Genomic DNA, 20,258 nt, shown 5'->3' with positions numbered 1-20,258 from the left:
TGACCAGTTTTCTCCTCTGAACGTGTTGTAATTCTTGAAATCAAGGAATGTGAAAGCAAAGAGGACAGATGTAGCTTCTTCACAGAAGCCCATTTGGCCCATCAGAGCTATGCTGGCCCTTTGAAACAACTGTCCAACTTTTAATTCCTTTCCCCAGCTTTTTCACCGCAGCCCTATAAATGAACTCTCTTCAAATACAGGTCTAGTGTATGCCTTTTGAAAGTTCCTTTGGAGTCTGATTCCACATTGCTTTTAGGAAATGCATTCCAGATCATGTGCACTCCGTTGGTAGAAATTGCTCCCCATTAACCCTCTAGTTCTTTTGCCCATTTTAAAACTGTGATCTGTTAGAATAGATCCCAGTTCGCTAATCAGCTAAGTTCCCTCATCCTTCGTGATACTGATAAACCCCTTCAACACCCTCTTTATGGCATTGACATCCTTTCCTAAAGTGTGGTGCCCAGAATGGTATTAATCAGTGATTTGTAAAGATTTGCATGACTTCCTAGCTTTTATGTTCAGTGCCCCCCATTTGATTTTGCCAAGGACTGTCGCATGCTGTATGTTAGTGTCTGTCACTCTTATGAAGCACAAGCTCCAGTATCTCCCATTATCATGGATTTTGCAAATGTTGGGACTGAGCTGGGAATTGTTGCAGGATTCTCAAGCCAGAATTGACTTTTGAGCAGCCACAAAGATAGAATACTACAGCACAGATGAAAGCCATTTGGCCCACCAAGTCTTTGCCAGATAAATCCAGTTACCTTTGAATTAGAAGCATGAGTAGACCATTCTGCTCCTTGAGCCTGCTCCACCATTTGGTAAGATCATGGCTGATACGATTGTGTGCTCTACTTTCTTGTCTACCCCCTATACCCCTTTGACTCCCTTGTCAGTCAAGAACCTAACTTACCCTTAAAAATATTTAATAGCCCAGCCTCCACTGCTTTCTGGGGAAGAGAATTCCACAGACCAACAACCCTCAAAAAAAAGTTCTCCTCTCTTACGTGCGAAACCCCTTATTTTTAAATTGTGTCCCCCCTAGTTCAAGTCCCTCCCATAAGGGGAAATATCCTTTTAGCCTCCCTCCTGTCAAGTCCTCTCAGGATCTTATATGTTTCAATAAGATCACCTCTCATTCTTCTAAATTCCAATGGATAACCTGTCTACTCTTTCTTCATAAGATAACCCCTCTATCCCAGGAATCTGTCAAGTGAACCTTCTCTGCACAGCCTCTAATGCAATTATATCCTTTAAGTAAGGAGACCAAAGCTGTACAGTACACAGTACTCTAGATGTGTTGTTCCCATTCCCATGTTCTTTTCCCCATATAGTATGAAAAGGCTGAAATTTCAACACATTCAGTTTTCTGGCTCGAACATTTAATGGTCATTATAGTAGCCACTTCTATTTAAAGCCTTTTGTGTGTGAACTTCAAACATCAGTACAGTCAATTTCCAGTGACCTTGCTCAGTAACTTCAATTCATTGCCATCCTGTTTTTTTTATAATGCATATTTTATTGCAGGGATTAACATGAGAAGTACAGACTAAAATTCTAATGCTAAATTATAACATTTAAGTGTTTTCTACATGAGGGCAGTGACATTCTGAAGATTACACAATACTATCATGGGGGTGCAAGTGGGGGGAAGAGAGCAAAAAAAGGTTCAAATTCAAGTCATTATATTATTACTTAATACAGTGGGCAAGAGGACACACACATTTCATTTGGTGCCAATTCTCTTTCTCCTACCCTCAACTAAAGATTGCAGTTGGCCTGTTGGTAGTTCCATAGGGTTAGAAGGGGCAATTTCAACTTGTCCAAGGTGTTATTGCTGCCAAAATGGCAGCCAGTAGGCTTACTTGCACAGGTAGTTTAAAGGCTGCCATTTGCAGTGAGGTCGTTAAGTGGTTGGCCCTTTTTTAAACATCCAGTGTGCAGTCTGACAACCCCATTGTAATTTCAGAGTGGAACTAGTCAGGTATAGTTAATAATATAGACCACTTCAGTCCAACTTTGGCTTTAGCCTTACTCATTCCATGGCCTCATTTGCACTCAGTCAATAAAACCAATCCCAGAGTTTTCAATAAAGTCCTTAGTTGCTGCATGAACAGGTCCAGAGTTTTTATTCTCTCTCTCCTTCCCCCACAATCACAAACATTTTTGGTCCCAATTACTCAAGATACAGGTCATCCCTACAAATGAATGTTTTTTTTTTTAAAAAAGGGTGCTCTGCTCAGGCCCGGCCTACCCTCCTATGCTTACTAGTGGGTAGAAGCAGCAGGTTAAATGGTGAAAAGACCATATCACAAATACTGTAAATAAGCCAAACAATATCTTTCATCAATTACCCAATCACAAAGTGTTTCCTTTCTAGTGCATACTTCCCCTAATTCATACAGGAGAGAAAAGTGGGCAGGTTGTCCAGTTGAACACCAATACAGTGAAGTAACCCATGACCCAGCCTGAGCTGAGGCAACAAACAGAACAAGTTCAGTTCTTTATGGATGTGGGGAGTTTAATGAACCAGCATGGGATATAAGTTAAGTTTTACAAAAACTTGCAAAACCAAAATCAACTTGCGGGCATTCTTCCCCAACACTGGGAAAATATAGCTGCTAATTAAAATAGGCGTCACTAAATCTGCTCAGCCTTGATGGAACATTCAAATTCAAAAGTGCAGTTACAGGAGATGATTATAATTCACTAACAGAAAATAGCAATCTGATAATATTGCAAAAAAAATTAGGATAATTAGATGTTGCTGATGGACCTTTTCTTCTCCAAAGTAATTTATTGGCGAGCCGGCCCTTTAGCAGGCTGCATGGCATCCAGTGCTGACCCAATGTCGCACTGCTTGGTCTGCAAGAGCCGAGTCAACCAACCTCCTTCATCGTGGAATCCCATAGACAGCATCTGGGACAGGGCTTCTATTAGACATGGCTCTGCATCTGGAAGAGAACACACGTTACCTCACGATACTCTCAAGATAACTTCTTTACCCAAAAGAGCAGTACAATGTAGAACTTGCTACCACAGTGAGTGGTTAAGGTGAGTAACATAGGATGCATTCACGCAGTAGCTCAATGTATACATGTAGGGTGAGTATGAGTTGGGGAGGCCAGTATGGACCATAAATGCCAGCATAGGTTAGATGGGACAAATGGCCTTTTTCTTAACTGTACATTGCATATAGTTTTACTGCCTCCAAACCCAGTAATAGGCCAAATGTTAGTGGTTCATTAAGACATTACTATAATTTTCTCACAGGCAATTAAGGATGGGCAATAAGTGCTGTGCTTGGAAGTGACTACATACTGAATAAATAAAAATCTCATGGGCCAGAATTTTTCCCTCATTGGACGGGTTCAGCGGGAGCGATCAGGAAGCCACCACTGCCCATGATCAGCTCCGCACCGTGATTTCATGTGGGCAGGCCAATTAAGGCCCACCCTGCATGGATCATGAGTGGCAGCACTCGGCGTTACCTGTGCGGGCAGTGGGAGGAAGGAGCAGTTTGTGCATGCACACAAAGGAGCACTTCAATCTCCTTGAAGCACAGAGCTGCCTCAGGGAAGTGCCTTTTTAAAAATTAAATACAGGAAAAATGTCCCCTCATGTGACTATGGGACATGTTTTTAATGTTTATTTGCTCTAGGAAACCTCATCCCGCTCGTGTATGAGGGTTCCTAAAAAAAAAACGTAAAGGCAACTTGGCCTTTGCGCCTGCCCACCAACCATGAGGTTGGACGGGCAGCGTAAATTTGATTTTAATTAGCTTGTTAATGGCCTTAATAGGCCTTTCAATTATTGGCAGGTGCGCAACCAACTTTGGTATGCACCTGCCAAACGAAATATCACGCAAGTGCGCAATGCCAGATGTCGTCCCGCGTCATTTCACACTTGGGTGTATCGGGCACAAGCGCAGCATAATATTCTGGCCATGGAAAAGGAGGACAAACTGGCCTTTGCTCCCTTTACCCAGGTCCAACAACGTGGTACATGATAAAATCTCCTCCAATTTCCCCACAATAGACATCTTGTGACTGGAGATTTATTTTTGTTTAACTATGAAGCCAAGACAAGTGGATGGAGTCAACATTATTTTTTATTCATTTACAGATGTGGGCTTCACTGGCTAGGCCAGCATTTATTGCCCTCCCTAACTGCCCTCGAGAAGGTGGTATTGAATGCCTCCTTGAACCACTGCAGTCCCCATGGTGTAGGTACACCCACAGTGCTGTTAAGTTATGACTTTATGGCTAGTGGAATGGATGAATGAATTTGAATGGTGGAACAGGATCGAGGAACTGAATGGCCTTGTTGTTCCTATAAGCATACTAGGGGAGAGGCAGTCACCAACCCACTTCATTTTACATGGTGGACAATTAAGTGAAATCTTGGCACCACATTCCAACAGTTGAAAGAGGACATGCTCTCATTGGCTGACTGCACTGAAAGTCAGGCTCCCAGAGATAAAAGTTTGAAGTTGTTTCACAATCACTTTTTGAGATTAACTCCCCATAGAACAAATGTTGAAACTTGGAACCTTCCATATATGCATGTGCATTTATATAGCACTATGTCCCCTAGGCACTTTGCAGCAGTGTAAATTGGTCAAAAATGTGACAGAGTCAACATTTAAAAATCCAACCAATCTGACTTCATGAACTAATACAAAAGTAAAAGTACTACATCAGGCAGATGAAAGGTCATCAACCTGAAATGTTGGCATTGTTTCTCTCTCCAAAGATGCTGCCGAGTATTTCCAGCATTTGCTATTTGACTTCAAGGACCACCTAAGTTATTAAAAACCCTTCACTTCCTATAGAAAGTAAGTCTGGAGAATTGATAATGGAAAATACTAAAATGGCAGATGAAGTGGACAGGTATTTTGCATCAGTCTTCACTATAGAGGATACAAGTAACATCCCAGAAGCAGCTATAAGTCAGGAAATGGAGGGATGAACACAGGAAAATTATACAATCACCAGAGAAGTGGTACTGAGTAAATTGTTGGAGCTGCGGGCTGACAAGTGCCTGGGTCCTGATGGACTTCCTCCTAGAGTCTCAAAAGAAGTGGCTAGTGAGATAGTTGATGCATTGGTTTTAATTTTCCAAAACTCCATAGATTCGGGCAAGGTCTCATTAGATTGGAAGATAGCAAGTGTAACTCCGCTATTCAAAAGGGGAGGGAGACAGAAAGCGGGAAACTACAGGCCAGTTAGCTTAAGTCATAGGGGAAATGTTAGAAGCTATTATTAAAGAAGTTATAATAGGGCACTTGGATAAGCTCAAGGTCATCAGGCAGAGTCAACATGGTTTTGTGAAAGGGAAATCATGTTTAACCAACTTACTAGAGTTCTTTGCAGAAGCAACGTGCTGTGGATAAAAGGGGGACCAGTGGATGTACTGTACTTACGTTTCCAGAAGGCATTTGATAAAAGTGCCACATCAAAAGGTTATTGTGTAAAATAAAAGCTCATGGTACAGGGGGTAACATATTGACATGGGTAGAAGATTGGCTGGCTGACAGGAAGCAGACAGTAGGCACAAATGGGTCTTTCAGGTTGGCAAGATGTAAACAAGTGGTGTGCCACAGGGGTCAGTGCTGGGACCTCAACTGTTTACAATTTATATAAGTAACTTGGATGAGGGGATGGATGGGATGGTTGCCAAATTTGCTGATGACACAAAGATAGGTAGGAAAGTAAGCTGTGAAGAGGATGTAAGGAGGCTACAAAAGATGTAAATAAGTGAGTGGGCAAGGATCTGGCAAATGGACTATAATGTGGGAAAATGTGAAATTGTCCATTTTGGCAGGAAGAATAAAAGAAGCATATTATCTAAATAGTGAGAGATTGCAGAGCTCTGAAATATAGAGGGATCTGGGCATCTTGGTGCATGAATCACAAAAGGCTAGTATACAGGTACAGCAAGTAACTAGGAAAGCTAGTGGAATGTTACCATTTATTGCTAGGGGAATTGATTACAAAAGTAGGGACATTATGCTTCAGTTATCAGAGCACTAGTGAGACCGCATCTAGCATACTTGTGTACAGTATTGGTCACTTTATTTAAGGAAGGATGCAAGTGTGTTGGAAACAGTTCAGGGAAGGTTTATCAGACTAATACCTGGAATGGGTGGGTTGACTTATGAGGAAAGATTAGACATGCTGGGCTTGTATCAGCTGGAGTTTAGAAGCGTTAAGAAGCAACTCGATTGAAACATATAAGATCCTGGCAGGTTCTTGACAGGGTGGATGTGGAGAGGATGTTTCCTCCTGTGGGAGAATCTAGAACTAGGGATCACTGCTTAAAAATAAGGGGTTTCCCCATTTAAAATGGAGACGAGGTGAAATTTTTTTCTGAGGGTCGTGAGTCTTTGGAACTTTCTTCCTGAAAAAGCAGTGGAAGCAGAGCCTTTGAATATTTTTAAGACAGAGCTAGATAGATTCTTGGTAAGTAAGGGGGTGATAGATTATCGGGGGTAGGTGGGATGCAGATTTCAGGTTACTATTAGATCAGCTGTGATCTTATTAAAATGGCGGAGCAGGCTCGAGGAGCCGAATGGTCTACTCCTGCTCCTTGTTCGTATGTTCACTTACCCTGTGGGAGATGAGGGTACAGAGCTGCTTCTCTCAGTCCAGTGGGTCCCATTTCATAGGAGCTAGAGCTTTGTTGCTGATTTGAAGACTGCACCTCCTCATATTCCTGCAAACAAAGTTGCCGCATTGACTGCAGTTCACCAGTTGATGGATCAACCCCTTTGTCTGACAGATGAGTCCATTCCTCGTCAATATTACTGTCAACACTGGATGTCTGTCAGGAAAGGGGATGCAGCTCATTTTAAAAAAAAGTAACATTAAACCTGGAATGTTAATAAATTAATACTTTTCACTCAAATTGTATTTTGAAAATTAACTTCTTCACTCTTAAAAGCATTTGTTTTTAAGAAAACGTTAACAGACACTGGTCTGAAACAGTTGGGTTAGATAAAGATGTTTCCACAATGGGTCAACATTCGGGCTGATATGATGTCATCCAGCCCAGGTAGGCACCAGATCCAGGTTGCACTCTGGATTGTGTAGATTTAGTGGACTTCAACCACAGCAGCATTTAGGGGTCACCACATCTGATATCACTGTTCCTGAATGGGGGATAGGACGTCTAATCTCGATCATCATTGACCCCCCCCAACCGAATGAAAAAAAAACCTTGTATTTATACTGCACCTTTCATGACCTTCAGACCAAAGGCCTTCACACTCAAAATTACAGCTGTCTCTTTTGTAATGTAGGAAACAAGGCAATTTGTGCACGAAAAGATCCCAACCATGAGATAATTCGTGTTTTTGAAAGTGATGGTTTATTAGAGCCAAATTTTGGCTAACACTTGATTTTTCAGGCTGGGCTAATTTCACCCTTTAGGATGTCCTGGATTAAGAAGACTTGCGTTTGTTTGGCACCTTTCACAACCTTGAGATGCCCCAAAGCTCTTTAGAACCACTTAAGCACTTATGAAGTGGAGTCACTGTTGGGATGTAGGAATTTAGGGATGTTTTGCATTGTAGTTATACAATTAGAACTGCAAGGCTACAGCTTTGCGGGGATCATGAGTGATCCCAACGGGATCACTGCATATCTAGACCAACACTGGACAAATTGTGACAAGGCAGATGGTGGGATTTGAACTCACCTAAAAAAATCTTTAATTAAAAAAAGTCTGATGGTGAACATGAAACCATTGCCGATTGTCGTAAAAATCCATCTGGCTCACTAATGTCCTTTAGGGAAGGAAATCTGCCATCCTTACCTGGTCTGATCTACATGTGACTTCAGGCCCACAGCAATGTGGTTGACTCTTAATTGCCTTCTGAACAAGGACAACTAGGGATGGCAATAAACGCTGACCTGGCCAGTGATGCCTATATCCCATGAATAAATAAAAAAAACATGCAAGGTATTTAGGGTGGGTTGTGGGCAATGGGAATCCATTATGTCATCACAGAAGTGAGCCATGTGAAACAGGCTACCAGAGTTCAAAAGCCTCCCCCTCCAAACTCTGCAAGACAAATATTTATTTTATCATACATGGCCCTTTACTTTGCGTTGAGGATTTTCTGAACTATAAGTAAACTTCAAAAAACCCTCAACTGTTGCCATTTGAACTCAGCATTATTTGAGTAGCGATGGCCATCTTTGTCTCCATTTCCTACCCTCTCACCACTTTAGTGCTCACATCTCGTCACATGTACTCTGGGTAGTGTGCTGATTCTTTTACTGGACAAGTAGCCTACAGGACTAGATGAATAATCTCCAGTCAAAAAAGTTAAAATCCAACCATAGAAAGTAGAGTAAGAATTTGGAAATTTTAAAAAAAGGTTTCATGGAAATAAGTGACCATGGAAACCTGCTGGATTGTTGCAAGAACTCAGCTGGCTCACTAATGACCGTTTATGGAAGAAATGTGCTGTCCTTCCCTGGTCTGGGCTTATGTGTGATTCCAACAGCAACACTTCACTTTTAACTGCCCTCTAAAAAAAGTGGTCTTGCAATTCATTTGGTTGTATCAAACCTGCTACCAGTGATTGCCCACCACCACACCTTCCTCAATGCAACTCAGGATGAGTGATAACTTCCAGCCTTGCTAGCGATACCCATATTCCAAGCATGGATATTAAAATACACTCAATGTATAGGTGTAGAAGCTTGAGTAGTGTGGATTAAATGATTTAGCAGAGTGAAGTCGTTTCTTTTACCTTGGAATCCACATTGTTTGGGGTGAAAGCTTCAAAGGGATTCTGGTTTGTGGCTGACTGATCCATGTCCATCAGCACAACCTCACTCTGTTCCTGTCCGGAGCTGGCAGTTGCTCCCGTCTTGCTTTGGTCAGCAGGTGATGGACCAGGATGTGCTTCACCAGCTGCAGAGCCGGGCTGGCTCTCCACGGAGCACTCAGTAGCTTTAAAACGCTGGCCCCTGTGCTCCACATCAATGTCAACATCAATTCCTGCAACACAAAGAGAACAAGTTCTGATCCCCACGTTAAAAAAGGACATAGAAGCACCAGAGAAAGTACAAAAATGATTTACTACATGATTCCAGAGTCGAGATGCTAAATCTATCAGGAAAGGCCAGAGAAGGCAGGGGGATGATCTGATAGAGATCTTTAAGATTATGAATAGGTTTGATAGGGTAGACGTGGACAAGATGTTCCCTTTTGTGGGAAGGCAAGAACGAGGGGAATAAAAGATAGCATGGTATACGTGCTCTGCCTGAAGGTAGATCCTTGGCTCATTGTCTGCTGATGCTTCATCCTGAACTGTTATCTTGGCAGTTTTTTGTCAGTATTGGTTTGCCATTGCCTTCCACTCTTGGGCAGGGCAAGGAAACAGGTCCCAAGTCTATCTCAGCCAGAATGGGAATTGAACCCATGCCGTTGGTGTTATTTTGAACTGCATGCTAGCCAACAAACTTAACCAGCCTTCACCAAATAAAATGATAATCGCCAATAAATCCAGGAGGAACTTCTTCACCCAGGGAATGAGAACTCGCTACCACAGGGAGCAGTTGAATTGAATAGGATAGATGAATTAAAGGGGATACAAGTTAAGAACATGAAGGAGCAAGGAACAGAATACCATCAATAGGGTTAAATGAAGAAGTATAGAAGGCAGCTTGTTTTGTGTGTAAACCAGTTGAACTGAATGGCCTGTTTTGGTTCTGAAAATACTTTCAGCAACATGCCTGAGCACATAGAGCATCTGTGGACAAAGCCCCTAGAATGCCACACCAGGAGAGTAGGTGGAACTTTCAAGGGGATTTTCCTGCTCCTCCATCAAAAACTGCTTCTTCCAAGGTAGGAAGAAGTTGTGGTAGACAAGGGGAAAACAATAGCAGGTCTCTCTCAGGTTCAGGAGTTAGGTCTCGTCAGGGATGAATCTTCATTCTATCCCTTATGAAGGCAAAAAAATAATCAGTGATGGGAGACAGGGCTCCCCAAGCTGGGAGCTTTTGTTCCCCCAAAATAGTAAGGGGGGGGGGGGGGGGGGGGGGGTGCGGGTGCAGTGCTGGTGTTGCAGTAATGACTGGCACATTGAATGGAAGCACACATCTAATGAAGAAATGTACATGTACCCTTTCCCCCTCATCACGGAGCAGATGGGGCAAGAGCAGAGTCAATCTTGGAGGGTGCAGTCACCACATAAACCACCAGGGTCACAAACCAAGAGACTGGGGGTGAAACTACAAGTTTCCAAACTTACCAAGTGGACTGAGCATTGCAGCCACATTTCTTCCCACATTCTTCAGATAGTTCACGTTCTGGTCCTGTTTCTGGCCCCCAGAAGCTGCAGAAAAAAGGTTTGAATACAGGAGCAATTCATCACTGTGCATTGCAAGTAATTGTTTCTCTTCCTGTTCCACTCAAGCAATTTTATTCCAAATGGCTCACCACAAAATATTTATTTTCTCCCCTTCATCTCCCCTCCTAAAAAATGACATGACAAATCTTTCCAAATAATTAAGTACTCTACTCAAGGAAGGAATCTCATTTGGAGGGACGAGTTGAATTTAAAGGACCACTGCTACATTAACTAAAGATTTCCTCCTCTTCCCTTTGGTTCTTTTGACAATTATCTTAAATCTGTGTCTTCTTACTCTCTTGCCACTGGAAGCAGTTTCTCCACATTTACTCTATCAAAACCCCTTTCTGATTTTGAACACTTCTATTAAATATCCCCTTAGCTTTCTCTGGTCTAAGAACAATCCCATCTTCTGCAGTCGCTCCATACAACAGACATCCCTCACCTCTGGTAAATCTAGCTGTAATACTTTCTAGTTTTAAAAAAAAAGTATTAATCTACACCTAACCCCTGCTATAGCTGGAAAGTGCCCGAGACATGAAGAGATTAATGACTCTGCATTAAAATTCCACACCTTGACAATACCTGATACAGAAGCACATTAACCAACTTACCTTCCTGAGCTGGGGTTGGCTTTTCAGCTGGTGGCTGCTGTCTGCCAGAACAAGCTGCTGCCTGAGCAAAGGATTCTTGCTGTGCCATAGCCCAGTGACACAGACCTCCATTTCTCTTCTTGTGGTGCCACATCCCTCGCGGAAACCGCTGCTCAGGATAAGAGAAAAGTTAAACTGAGCACATTTTTTTGTAAACAAAGAAAATAAATAAGTATAACTTGTGCATTGCCTGATGGGAGATGACCAACATAAAACCAGCCTGGAGGCTATGTGACCCAATTTCAATACTTAATTGGGAACAGCAGCACATGAATCACTGCAGTTAGATGACAAGGTTTGGTCATAGGTAGGGTTTAGATTCAGAACATAGTGGTTCAACCTTCCAGGACCTTTCAGCAGAACTGCTAGGTGACCAGAATTCACATTTAAAATAATTAGCCAGAGAGTCAGAGAGGAGAGGAAGATAATTTATTTTCTTATAAAGTCAGTGGGCTTTGATGGTCTGTAGCAGCCTGAAAGACTGTAAGAAGCAGATTCAATAGTAACTTTCAAGGAATTGGATAAACATTTGAAGGGGGAAAAATGTTTACAGGGCCATGGGAAGAGAGCAGGGGAATGGGACAAATGATAGTTCGTTCAAAAGCCAGCGCAGCTGTTGCACTGTAAAATTCTATGACTCATCTTTCACAAGGCTACTTAACTGGCATGCTGAAGTTAGGTTTAATACAATCCAAACTATTATTACTCAATAACAAAGCAGCTCTGCAATTAGCAAATTAGAAATATACTTCCAGGTACATCTTCAGTAGCAACTCCTACTGGTTTCACAGATAGCTTCCACCCTCACACCAGTGGTCACTTAGGAAAATTTGGTCAGTCGGGAGCATTGTTAACCTGGAGGGAGGGTCAACACTGCCACTCCCAAACCAACCATATTCTTTTGGGATCCATGCAGATAATCTCAGCAGGGCTTCCAAAACGAGTACAAACTTGAGCCCATTTACCCCATCTTTAACCAAGAGATGGTTCTTCTTTCTTCCTTCATCATAAAACGATAAAGCACAGAAGGCCACCTGGCCCCTTGTGCCTATGCCTGTGCCAGCTCTTTGAAAGAGCCAATTAGTCCCAATTTCTTGGCCTTCCCAACATCCCAGCCCCTCCCACCCCCATCACCCTGCACCCACCCAAATTTTTATCCAATTCCTTTTTAATAACATAGCTGTTTCCACTACCCATTCACAGTGCTTTAGTTCACAACTCGCTGTGTTAAAATTTTTCTCCATTTTGCCTCCGGTTCTTTTGCCAATCACCTCACATCTGTTTCCTTTGGTTATTGACCCCTCACCAGTGGGAAAGTTTGTACTTATTTACTTTATCAAAACGCTCTCAGCCTGAGAGCACCTCCGTTAAATCTCCCCTTAACCGTCTCTACTGCAAGGAGAACAATCCCAGTTTTCCCAGTCTCTCCACATAACTGAAGTTTTTCATCCCTGGCACAACCTCTCCAAGGCTTAGACATCTTTCCTAAAGTATAGTGCCTAGAATTGGCCACAGTTCTCCAGCTGAGCCCTAACCAGTGATTTAAAGGTTTAGCACAACTGAGCTAACTTAACCTAGGATCTGAACTTGTGACTTTCCTGTCAGCATGGTTCAGTAGATTTACCAGCTAGGTCAATAAGGGGTGAAAGGAGCTATAGATATTGCTGTGAAGAATTTAAAAAAAGACTCATGGATCTCAACCAAATCATTCTTAAAATTGCCCACCATCCATACAGTAGTCTACCAGAGGGCATGGTAATTACTGCTCTGGCTTTTGGAAAGAGCCACATTTGCTTAGTAAATGGACAGTCTCACCTCAAATGGATGGAAAAATTGAGGGGTCTGGAACAGCAGCATCTCATGTTCCTTGTGGAATCCTTTCCCCTTGCAGGCACCACACAGATCATAGTCAGGACACACAGAGCACTTGTAGCGAGGACCAATCACAGGGCCATTGCAGGCATCACAGATGATGCTTGGATGAATTGGCCCAGCTCCCTTGTCCTGGCCATGTTTGCACTCCTTCTTATCTAGGTTTGAAAAAAATTAAGGAAGACAGCATTCATCAGTGAGTGGAAAGTTGTTAAATATTCCTCTGGGAACAGAGTGACTTAACTCAAGCAACGATTTAACATTTTCAGATCAGCTGGGAATAAAGAGATGGATTAGCAACAACCTTTGCCCATCGACTGTTATCTGCTAATAATCCCAATAATTGGAGGATTTAATCTCTTACCCTTCACAAAACCTAAAATCACTAAGCACAGATAGTGTAATTATCTCACTTCGCTGGCCTGAATTAGTGATCCATCAGCTTGAGGATTTGAATTCAGTTTTAGAATATTTGAAGGTATAACACTGGTCTCAGTAAAAGTGACCATGAAATTGTTAAGTCTGTCCCAAAAAGCCCAACTGCTTCATAAATGTCCTTTAGGGAAAGAAACCTGCCATCCAAATCCAGTTTCAGCTTGTATAGCAATGAGACTCAAGCAAAGGGCAGGGCTGAACATTCTAACAACAAAAGCGCAATTGTCTCTAGTGAGAGGCGGGGGGAAAGATGCAGCTGTGATTGGAGGAGAGGTGAGCATGGGAAAGATGGAACCTGTGGCTGGAGATCACATTTGGAGTGGCGAGCTTCCTCACAACCTCAGAGACCACTTTTAGTGTCGAATGCTGAACAGAGCCAAGGTGTTTGTGCGCAGGAGGTGGCTGGTAAATGTAACCCAATCTCTGTTTGAATATGGAAAAAAAAATGGGAAGGAGTGTGGCGGCTCATGAGCCTGGGCACCGGCACAGCAGTGGTGCGAGCACATTAGCTGCTGGCCGAAACACTGTCCGACTGGGAGAGGCAGCTGCTTGACCTGCAGGTCAGCAGACTGCTGGCGGACATGGCCTGCCTGGCAGAGGAAAATCACCCTGGTGGAGCTGTCCCACAAACACAAGGTGCTTTGCTCAGCTGCTGTTGCACAAGAAACCTGGCACAGGGAATGAGGGGTGGTGGCATCGTCACTGACTGCTATTCCAGAGACCCAGAGTAATGCTCTGGGGACCCAAATTCGAATCCCACCATGGCAGATGATGAAATTTGAATCCAATAAAAATCTGGAATTAAAAGTCTGATGTTGACCATGAAACCATTATCGTAAAAATGTCCTTTATGGAAGGAAATCTGCCATCCTTACCTGGTGCGGCCTACATGTGACTCCAGATCCAACCCAACTCTTAAATGCCCTCTGAACAAGGGTAATAAATGCTGGCCCACATCCCATGAATGAATAAAAAAAGTCTGAATAGTTGGAAGCTGCTGCTGCCCTGATGGGACTATCTGGTCCACCTGGTGCTGGGAAATTCACATTTACATTTCTGCTCCTGTCTGCCTGTACAACAAGACCAAAAATAGGGGATTGATTTCATTCACTCGAAGTGTCATCACTGTACACGTTGAAGCAGTTTTGCAATTGAAATTGTCAACCATTTCTCCCAAATTTAAAGCGTTTATGTTCCAACAAACATGTGGGCATGTGTTGGGGGGGGGGGGGGAAGAGAGAGAAGTGCTTGAAAATTGGATTATACCCAGCATAAACATTGCTTATTATTTAAATAAGTTTACAATAAAGAGAAACGTTTTCTGCCCCAAGTGCAAGGGCATTTCAGTCAACAGGTTTTTGTGACGTGTAGTATAGAGTGGTCTTTAATATTAACAACTGTCACTGCAAGGCTGTGTTTACACATAACATCTTCCACAATGTCAAGTTGCTTTACAACTTTATAAATTGTTTGCAAGTATAGCTGTATCCAATTAACAATAACTATTGTCAGATTAATTTAGCACATTGCTACCAAAATATAATAGGGAAGGAAAACACTTAAATCAACACATGGTAACCTTCAGTTTTGTGCAATATTCAGCCCGCTGGTTGATGCTGCCCATGTTTGAACAGTTTACAATAATAGTTTTTTTTGTGCCATAGTTTCCACCTCCCTATATTTATACTCAATGGGAATGAGGCAAGCAGCTAATGGGCTGATTTTAGCAAAGAGTGATAGGAAATCTTACCTCTGATGTAGACGCGGAAGGTCCCCTCTTTAAGAAAGGACAAAGCCATCATCAGTTCATCATCACTGGAGAACGCAATCATGTCCCCTTCCTCATCTGAAAAAAGTGTCTAATTAGCTTGCAGATTCAACTTGAACTTTAAAGTTAACATGCAGGTATAGCAAGCAATTAGGAATGCAAATACTATATTAGCTTTTATGGCAAGGGGGTTGAAGCAGAGGAGTAAAGAAAACTTGCTGCAATTATATGGGGCTTGTGAGACCACAGGGTGTGCCGTTTTGTCTCCTTGCCCATGGAACAATAAACTTGCCTCAGAAGGGGTGCAATGAAGGTTCACCTGATTGATTCCTGAGACGAGAGGATTGTCCCATGAGGGCAGATCGAGTAGAATGGGGTTTATACTTTCTGCAGTTTAGAAGAACAAGAGGTGGTGATCTCATTGACATGCAGGATTCTGAGAGGGCTTGACAAGGTACATGCAGAGAGACTATCTTTCCCTGGCTGGAGAAGCAAGAGTTATCGCCTCAGGAAAAAAAAAAGTGTTTGCCATTTACGACTGAGGTGAGGAGAAATTCTTTCACTCAGAGGATTGTGGATTGTGAATCTTTGGAATTTACGTTTGGAGGTTGATTCCAGGAGCCAGAGGCCAGTATTTGACTTACATCATTCACCAATTACCCCTTTACTCTCCGAGCTACATTGGCTCTTGGTCTGGCAATGGTTTTCAAATCCCTCTCCGGCCTTAAACCCTCCCTGTCCCTAACCTCCTCCAGCCCCACAACCCTCTGATATCTGCACTCCTCTAATTCTGGTCTCTTGAGCATCCCTGATTTCAATCACTCTGCCACTGGCAGTCATGCCTTCAGCTGCAATTCCCTCCCTAAACTACTGCCTCAGGGAAGAAACTAGAGCTTATAGGAAAACACCAGCTCCTCAGAGGATTCTGTACAATACAAATAGCTGTTTATTTTGCATACTTAAAAATGAAACATTCTGGCTAGCAGCCTTCTGGAAAGCCGCACTTTCTAAACCTGACAAAGGCTACAAACTGGAGGTAAATTAACCTCATCCAGTCACAACTGCGTTCCAATTTTTAACCTGAATTTTAAAAGTCAAGTTGTACATGCATATGTCTCACTTTAGAAGTCTCATAACAAAAATCTGTCACATTTTCCAATTTAGATCAGTTATTATTATCCACTCATCTCATTAAGAACGCAATAAACAGGATCGGATATAGGCTATTTGGCCTCCTGAGCCTGCTCCATCATTCAATAAGATCATGGCTGATCCTCTACCCCACCTCATGTTTTTGGGTATCAAAGAGTCTTAACGCCACACCTAAATTGGGAAAACCTCAGTTTTACATTGTTTCCAAAGGGCAGCATCATCAACATTGTAGCACTCCCACGGTACTGCATTGAAGTGTCACCTTAGCTTATTTGTTCAGATCCTGGAATGAGCCTTGGACCACAAGCTTTTTGACTTAGCAAAGTTGCTACCAACTGAAAAAAAACTGGCATCTGACAGGGGGCAACACCATGCAGCTCAGAGTAGTGCTACCAATTACAGTGGGGCTATGATTAGGTCATCTGGCCAAAGCCCAGGTATATTAAAGGCTGGGTGGGTGGCATTATTTTAAAAGGTTCTGTTTAAATTAAAATGAAGCTTTCCTTTCTGATAACAGTAGTTGATTAGGGGGTATTAATAATATTGTATGAAGTTGGGGTATTTTTGTGTACAATTCAGTGCACTACACCTTGGGAAGTACATCAAGGCCTTGGAGAGCATACAGAGGAGGTTTGTCAGAATGAGACCAGAGATAAGGGCCTTCAGTTATGTGGAGAGATTGGAGAAGCTGGGATTGTTCTTCCTAGAGCAGGGAAGGTTAGAGGGGAAACTTACTGAATATATTCAAAATTATGAAGGTTTAGATAATTTCTCCCTACTTGCTCTGTTTCCTTTGGCAAAGGGTCATTAACCAGTGGTCAAATATTTAAAATAATTGGCAGAAGAACTAGAGAAGAAATGAAGGAAAATCACTTTATATAAAACAGGGCTATTACAGATTATCTGAAAGGGGGGGGTGGGGGGGGGAAAATCAGATTCAGAAGGCAATTGAACATATACTTGAAAAGGACCAATTTGCCTGGATACCGGAAGAAAGCAGCAGAGTGGGACTAAATTGGACAGTTTTTCAAACAGCCAGCATGATAGGCCATAAAACCAGCTTCTGTGCCATATGATTCTATGATTGCACAAATAGAAAATAAAGCAGAGCCACACAGCACCACATATTCAAAACTATTTCCTCTGGTGGGGGGAAATTTAGAACAATGCACAACTTTAAATTTGGAGACAGTCACTTGGTAGTCCAGAACTGGAGTATTGCTGTAGAAAGGAGACATGCTATCAAAGAGGGCAAATGAAAGAATGTCAAATTTCAAAGGAAACAACAATTTATACTGCATGAGAAAAAAAGTGGTGCTGATTGGTTGACAAGCTAGCTCTGATTGGGTGAGACGTCGCCATGGTGAATACACCAGGGAGCTATTATCTCTCATGCTTTTGTTTATCTAAAAAAAAGGTGCAATGTTTGGACATGTTCTTTTTGCCTTCAGAGGACAGGTTCCTGCATAGGAATACATGTAGCTTCTAGTAGGCATAAGTGAGCCACATTGCGAGCCTGACTGATAATCTTAAACAAAAACAGAATTACCTGGAAAAACTCAGCAGGTCTGGCAGCATCGGCGGAGAAGAAAAGAGTTGACGTTTCGAGTCCTCATGACTCTTCGACAGAACTTGCGTGAAATTGGGTGTTAGTGTAATTCAATACACTAGGGATTGTTCAGAAAGCGCTGCCCAATTGCAGAATCAGGTTCTGAGTTTTTGCAACCACAGGCAATAGGCAGAGTACTGATTGCACTCAACCAACCCATTAACATTTCAGGTCTGGTGACCTTTCACCAGAAGCAGAATATCTTCAATATTTTTTTGTTTGCATTTCAAAATTTCCAGCATCTGCAGTGTTTTTGAACTAGTGGGAAATGCGCCCCTGATTGTTCTGAAACACATCTTTTCCCCCTTCCATAATGACAAAATTATAAATAAAAAAATACCAGCAACTATTGACAGATTTTGTCTGATTATAGAAATAATTTGAGCAAAAGCTCTATCAGCAGAGGCGATGCGTGTTGGTGAAATCTATCCAAGGGATTTCCGCATTTTACACTGGCCGACAGGGGCGCTTAAAAACAAATTTGGTAACCCGAGAGAAGGCTTGTTTTGTTTTAAAATCTTCTCCCAACAGCGACATATTGGGAGAAAACCTACCGTGGAAGTGATCCCAATCGCCCCGGCATTCTAACAATTCAAATCCGTTCCAGTTCAGGGTAAACACAGGTTAACAGCGGATCAGGGAAGGCACTGGTCAGTGCCAACCCTATTTTGCTGACTAAGACCACAGAAATGCATGCGTTTCCTTTACCGATGACAGTATTAAAAAGTGTATTTGGACAAACATAAGTTTACCCAAGAGCATTTAAAGCACGAATTTCGTGGTCGAAGAGAAAAAAAAAAATCAAACGCAAACAAGACATGATCCGGGGAAATTCAGGTTGGCCACAAAAGTTTATTACAAACTCCTGTCCCCCCCAGTCACAAACGCCTACCTTTGTAATACATCTGAAAGTTCTCGGATCGCAGAGACTGGAAGACACTGGCCACCTTCTTGTAGAGATACGTGAAGCTGGTGGACACGCCATGGTCGACGGTAAAGCGGCGGATCTCCCGGTTCGTCTCGTCTTTCCCCAGCAGATAAACCTTCACGTTGAAAGCCATGGCTCGGACTCGTCGGGACGGCGTCTGGATTACCCCGCTCGTTACTTTGTAGCAAGAAATTCGCTACTTGGCGGCGGAAAGTCCCGATGGCGTCAGTTGCGCAGCAAGAAATTGACAACGGAAAGGTCTCAGGACTTAGCTCTTCGCAAGTCAAGGCGGAATGTAGGCAGTGCTGGGTGCCGGCTTTATATACACACACACACACTCCCCGCCCCTGTACCGCGGATCCGGCTGTTACTCATCAGCACAAAGACAAGCCTTCTCTTCCGCACACTCTCTCCGAGATTTGCTCCTGTGTACAGGGGTGACGTCGCTCTTCATTCGCACGGAAAAGGGGGACTGCGAGCACCGACGGGGAATTGGCGCAAGGCCGCAGGCTTTGCCTCTCTTTCGGGTTATCCGGTCGCCCTGGAGATCTGTCCGAGCACAATAATATTTATTTTTAAACTGTGTTTCGAAATGGTTACTATAATCTTACTTTCCAGAACTTAATTCTTTTTAAAAAAAAAATCCAAGGAGGGGGAAAATAGAGGTTATGAAACCGTTATGAAAGGGTTTGGTTAGAGTATAGACGTGGAGAAGATATTTCCATTTGTGGGAGAGGCAAAAGTAGGGACTATGAAGATAGGATAGTTACTAATAAATCCAACGGGGAATTCAGAAGAAACATATTTGCTCAGTAGTGAGAATGGGGAACTTGCTGCCAAAGCAAGTAGTTGAGAGAGAAATAAATTTTTTGGTAGGGTGAGATGAAGAGCAGTGGAAGGAGGTTCTTGTAGTGAAACAGTGGTCTGGACTAGTTGGGCTGAATGGCCTGTTTCTCTGCTGTACACACTTTGCGAACACTAGAAGGGCAAGGGTAGCAGACAGATGGGAACACCACTACCTGGAAGTTTCACTCCAAGTCCCTCACCATCCCGACTTAGAAATATATTGCTGTTCCTTCACTGTGGCTGGGTCAAAATCCTGGAACTCCCTTCCTAACAGCACTGTGGGTGTACCTACACCACATGGACTGCAGCAGTTCAAGGAGGCAGCTCACCATCACCTTCTCAAGGGCAACTAGGGATGGGCACTAAATGCTGGCCCACAGCCAGTGAAGCCCATATCACATGAATTAACTTAAAAAAAAGAATCTTACAGCACAGGAGGCCATTCAGCCCATTTTTTGTGTGCTTAAATAACAGGAAATGCTGTAAATATTCTGCAGGTTAGGCAGCACCTGTGGAAAAAAAGTTAATGTAATATAATCGTCAATGACCATCATGAACCTGTGTTGGTTCTTCAAAAGAGCTATTCAATTAGGCCTGTTGTTTCCCCACAGCTGTTCAAAGTTATG

The 20,258-nt window shown here is 42.8% G+C and overlaps 1 protein-coding gene across 2 annotated transcripts; it reads right to left on the bottom strand.

The window, feature by feature from the left end:
- Positions 1 to 1,498: 1,498 nt before the first annotated feature.
- On the bottom strand, positions 1,499 to 19,297 carry sqstm1 (sequestosome 1). Of its 2 annotated transcripts, none has more exons than XM_041193232.1 (8): positions 18,751 to 19,297; positions 15,080 to 15,175; positions 12,838 to 13,052; positions 10,984 to 11,131; positions 10,271 to 10,354; positions 8,765 to 9,015; positions 6,612 to 6,717; positions 1,499 to 2,954 (listed from the first exon to the last, which is right to left on the bottom strand). In XM_041193232.1, exons 1-8 carry the CDS (start codon positions 18,917 to 18,919, stop codon positions 2,797 to 2,799), a joined length of 1,227 nt encoding a protein of 408 aa, XP_041049166.1. In that variant the 5' UTR covers positions 18,920 to 19,297; the 3' UTR covers positions 1,499 to 2,796. The 2 variants fall into 2 exon arrangements, with proteins under 2 accessions (XP_041049166.1, XP_041049165.1); XM_041193231.1 differs by having other exon boundaries at positions 6,612 to 6,825; positions 18,751 to 19,287.
- Between the last annotated feature and the right edge of the window lie 961 nt (positions 19,298 to 20,258).

This window comes from Carcharodon carcharias, chromosome 8 (assembly GCF_017639515.1).
Source record: "Carcharodon carcharias isolate sCarCar2 chromosome 8, sCarCar2.pri, whole genome shotgun sequence".
NCBI classification, from domain to species: domain Eukaryota; kingdom Metazoa; phylum Chordata; class Chondrichthyes; order Lamniformes; family Lamnidae; genus Carcharodon; species Carcharodon carcharias.
The sequence above is the reverse complement of the archived record's forward strand: the minus strand, read 5'-3'. Positions and strand labels throughout refer to the sequence as shown.

Coding starts and splice junctions, on each gene's coding strand:
- sqstm1 (XM_041193231.1), bottom strand. CDS start 18,919: ATGGCTTTCAACGTGAAGGTTTATCTGCTGGGGAAAGACGAGACGAAC. Junction 11,132..12,837: donor AATTTTTCCATCCATTTGAG/GTGAGACTGTCC, acceptor TATCCTGAGCAG/CGGTTTCCGCGAGGGATGTG. Junction 2,955..6,611: donor GTACCCTCATCTCCCACAGG/GTAAGTGAACAT, acceptor GTTCTCTTCCAG/ATGCAGAGCCATGTCTAATA.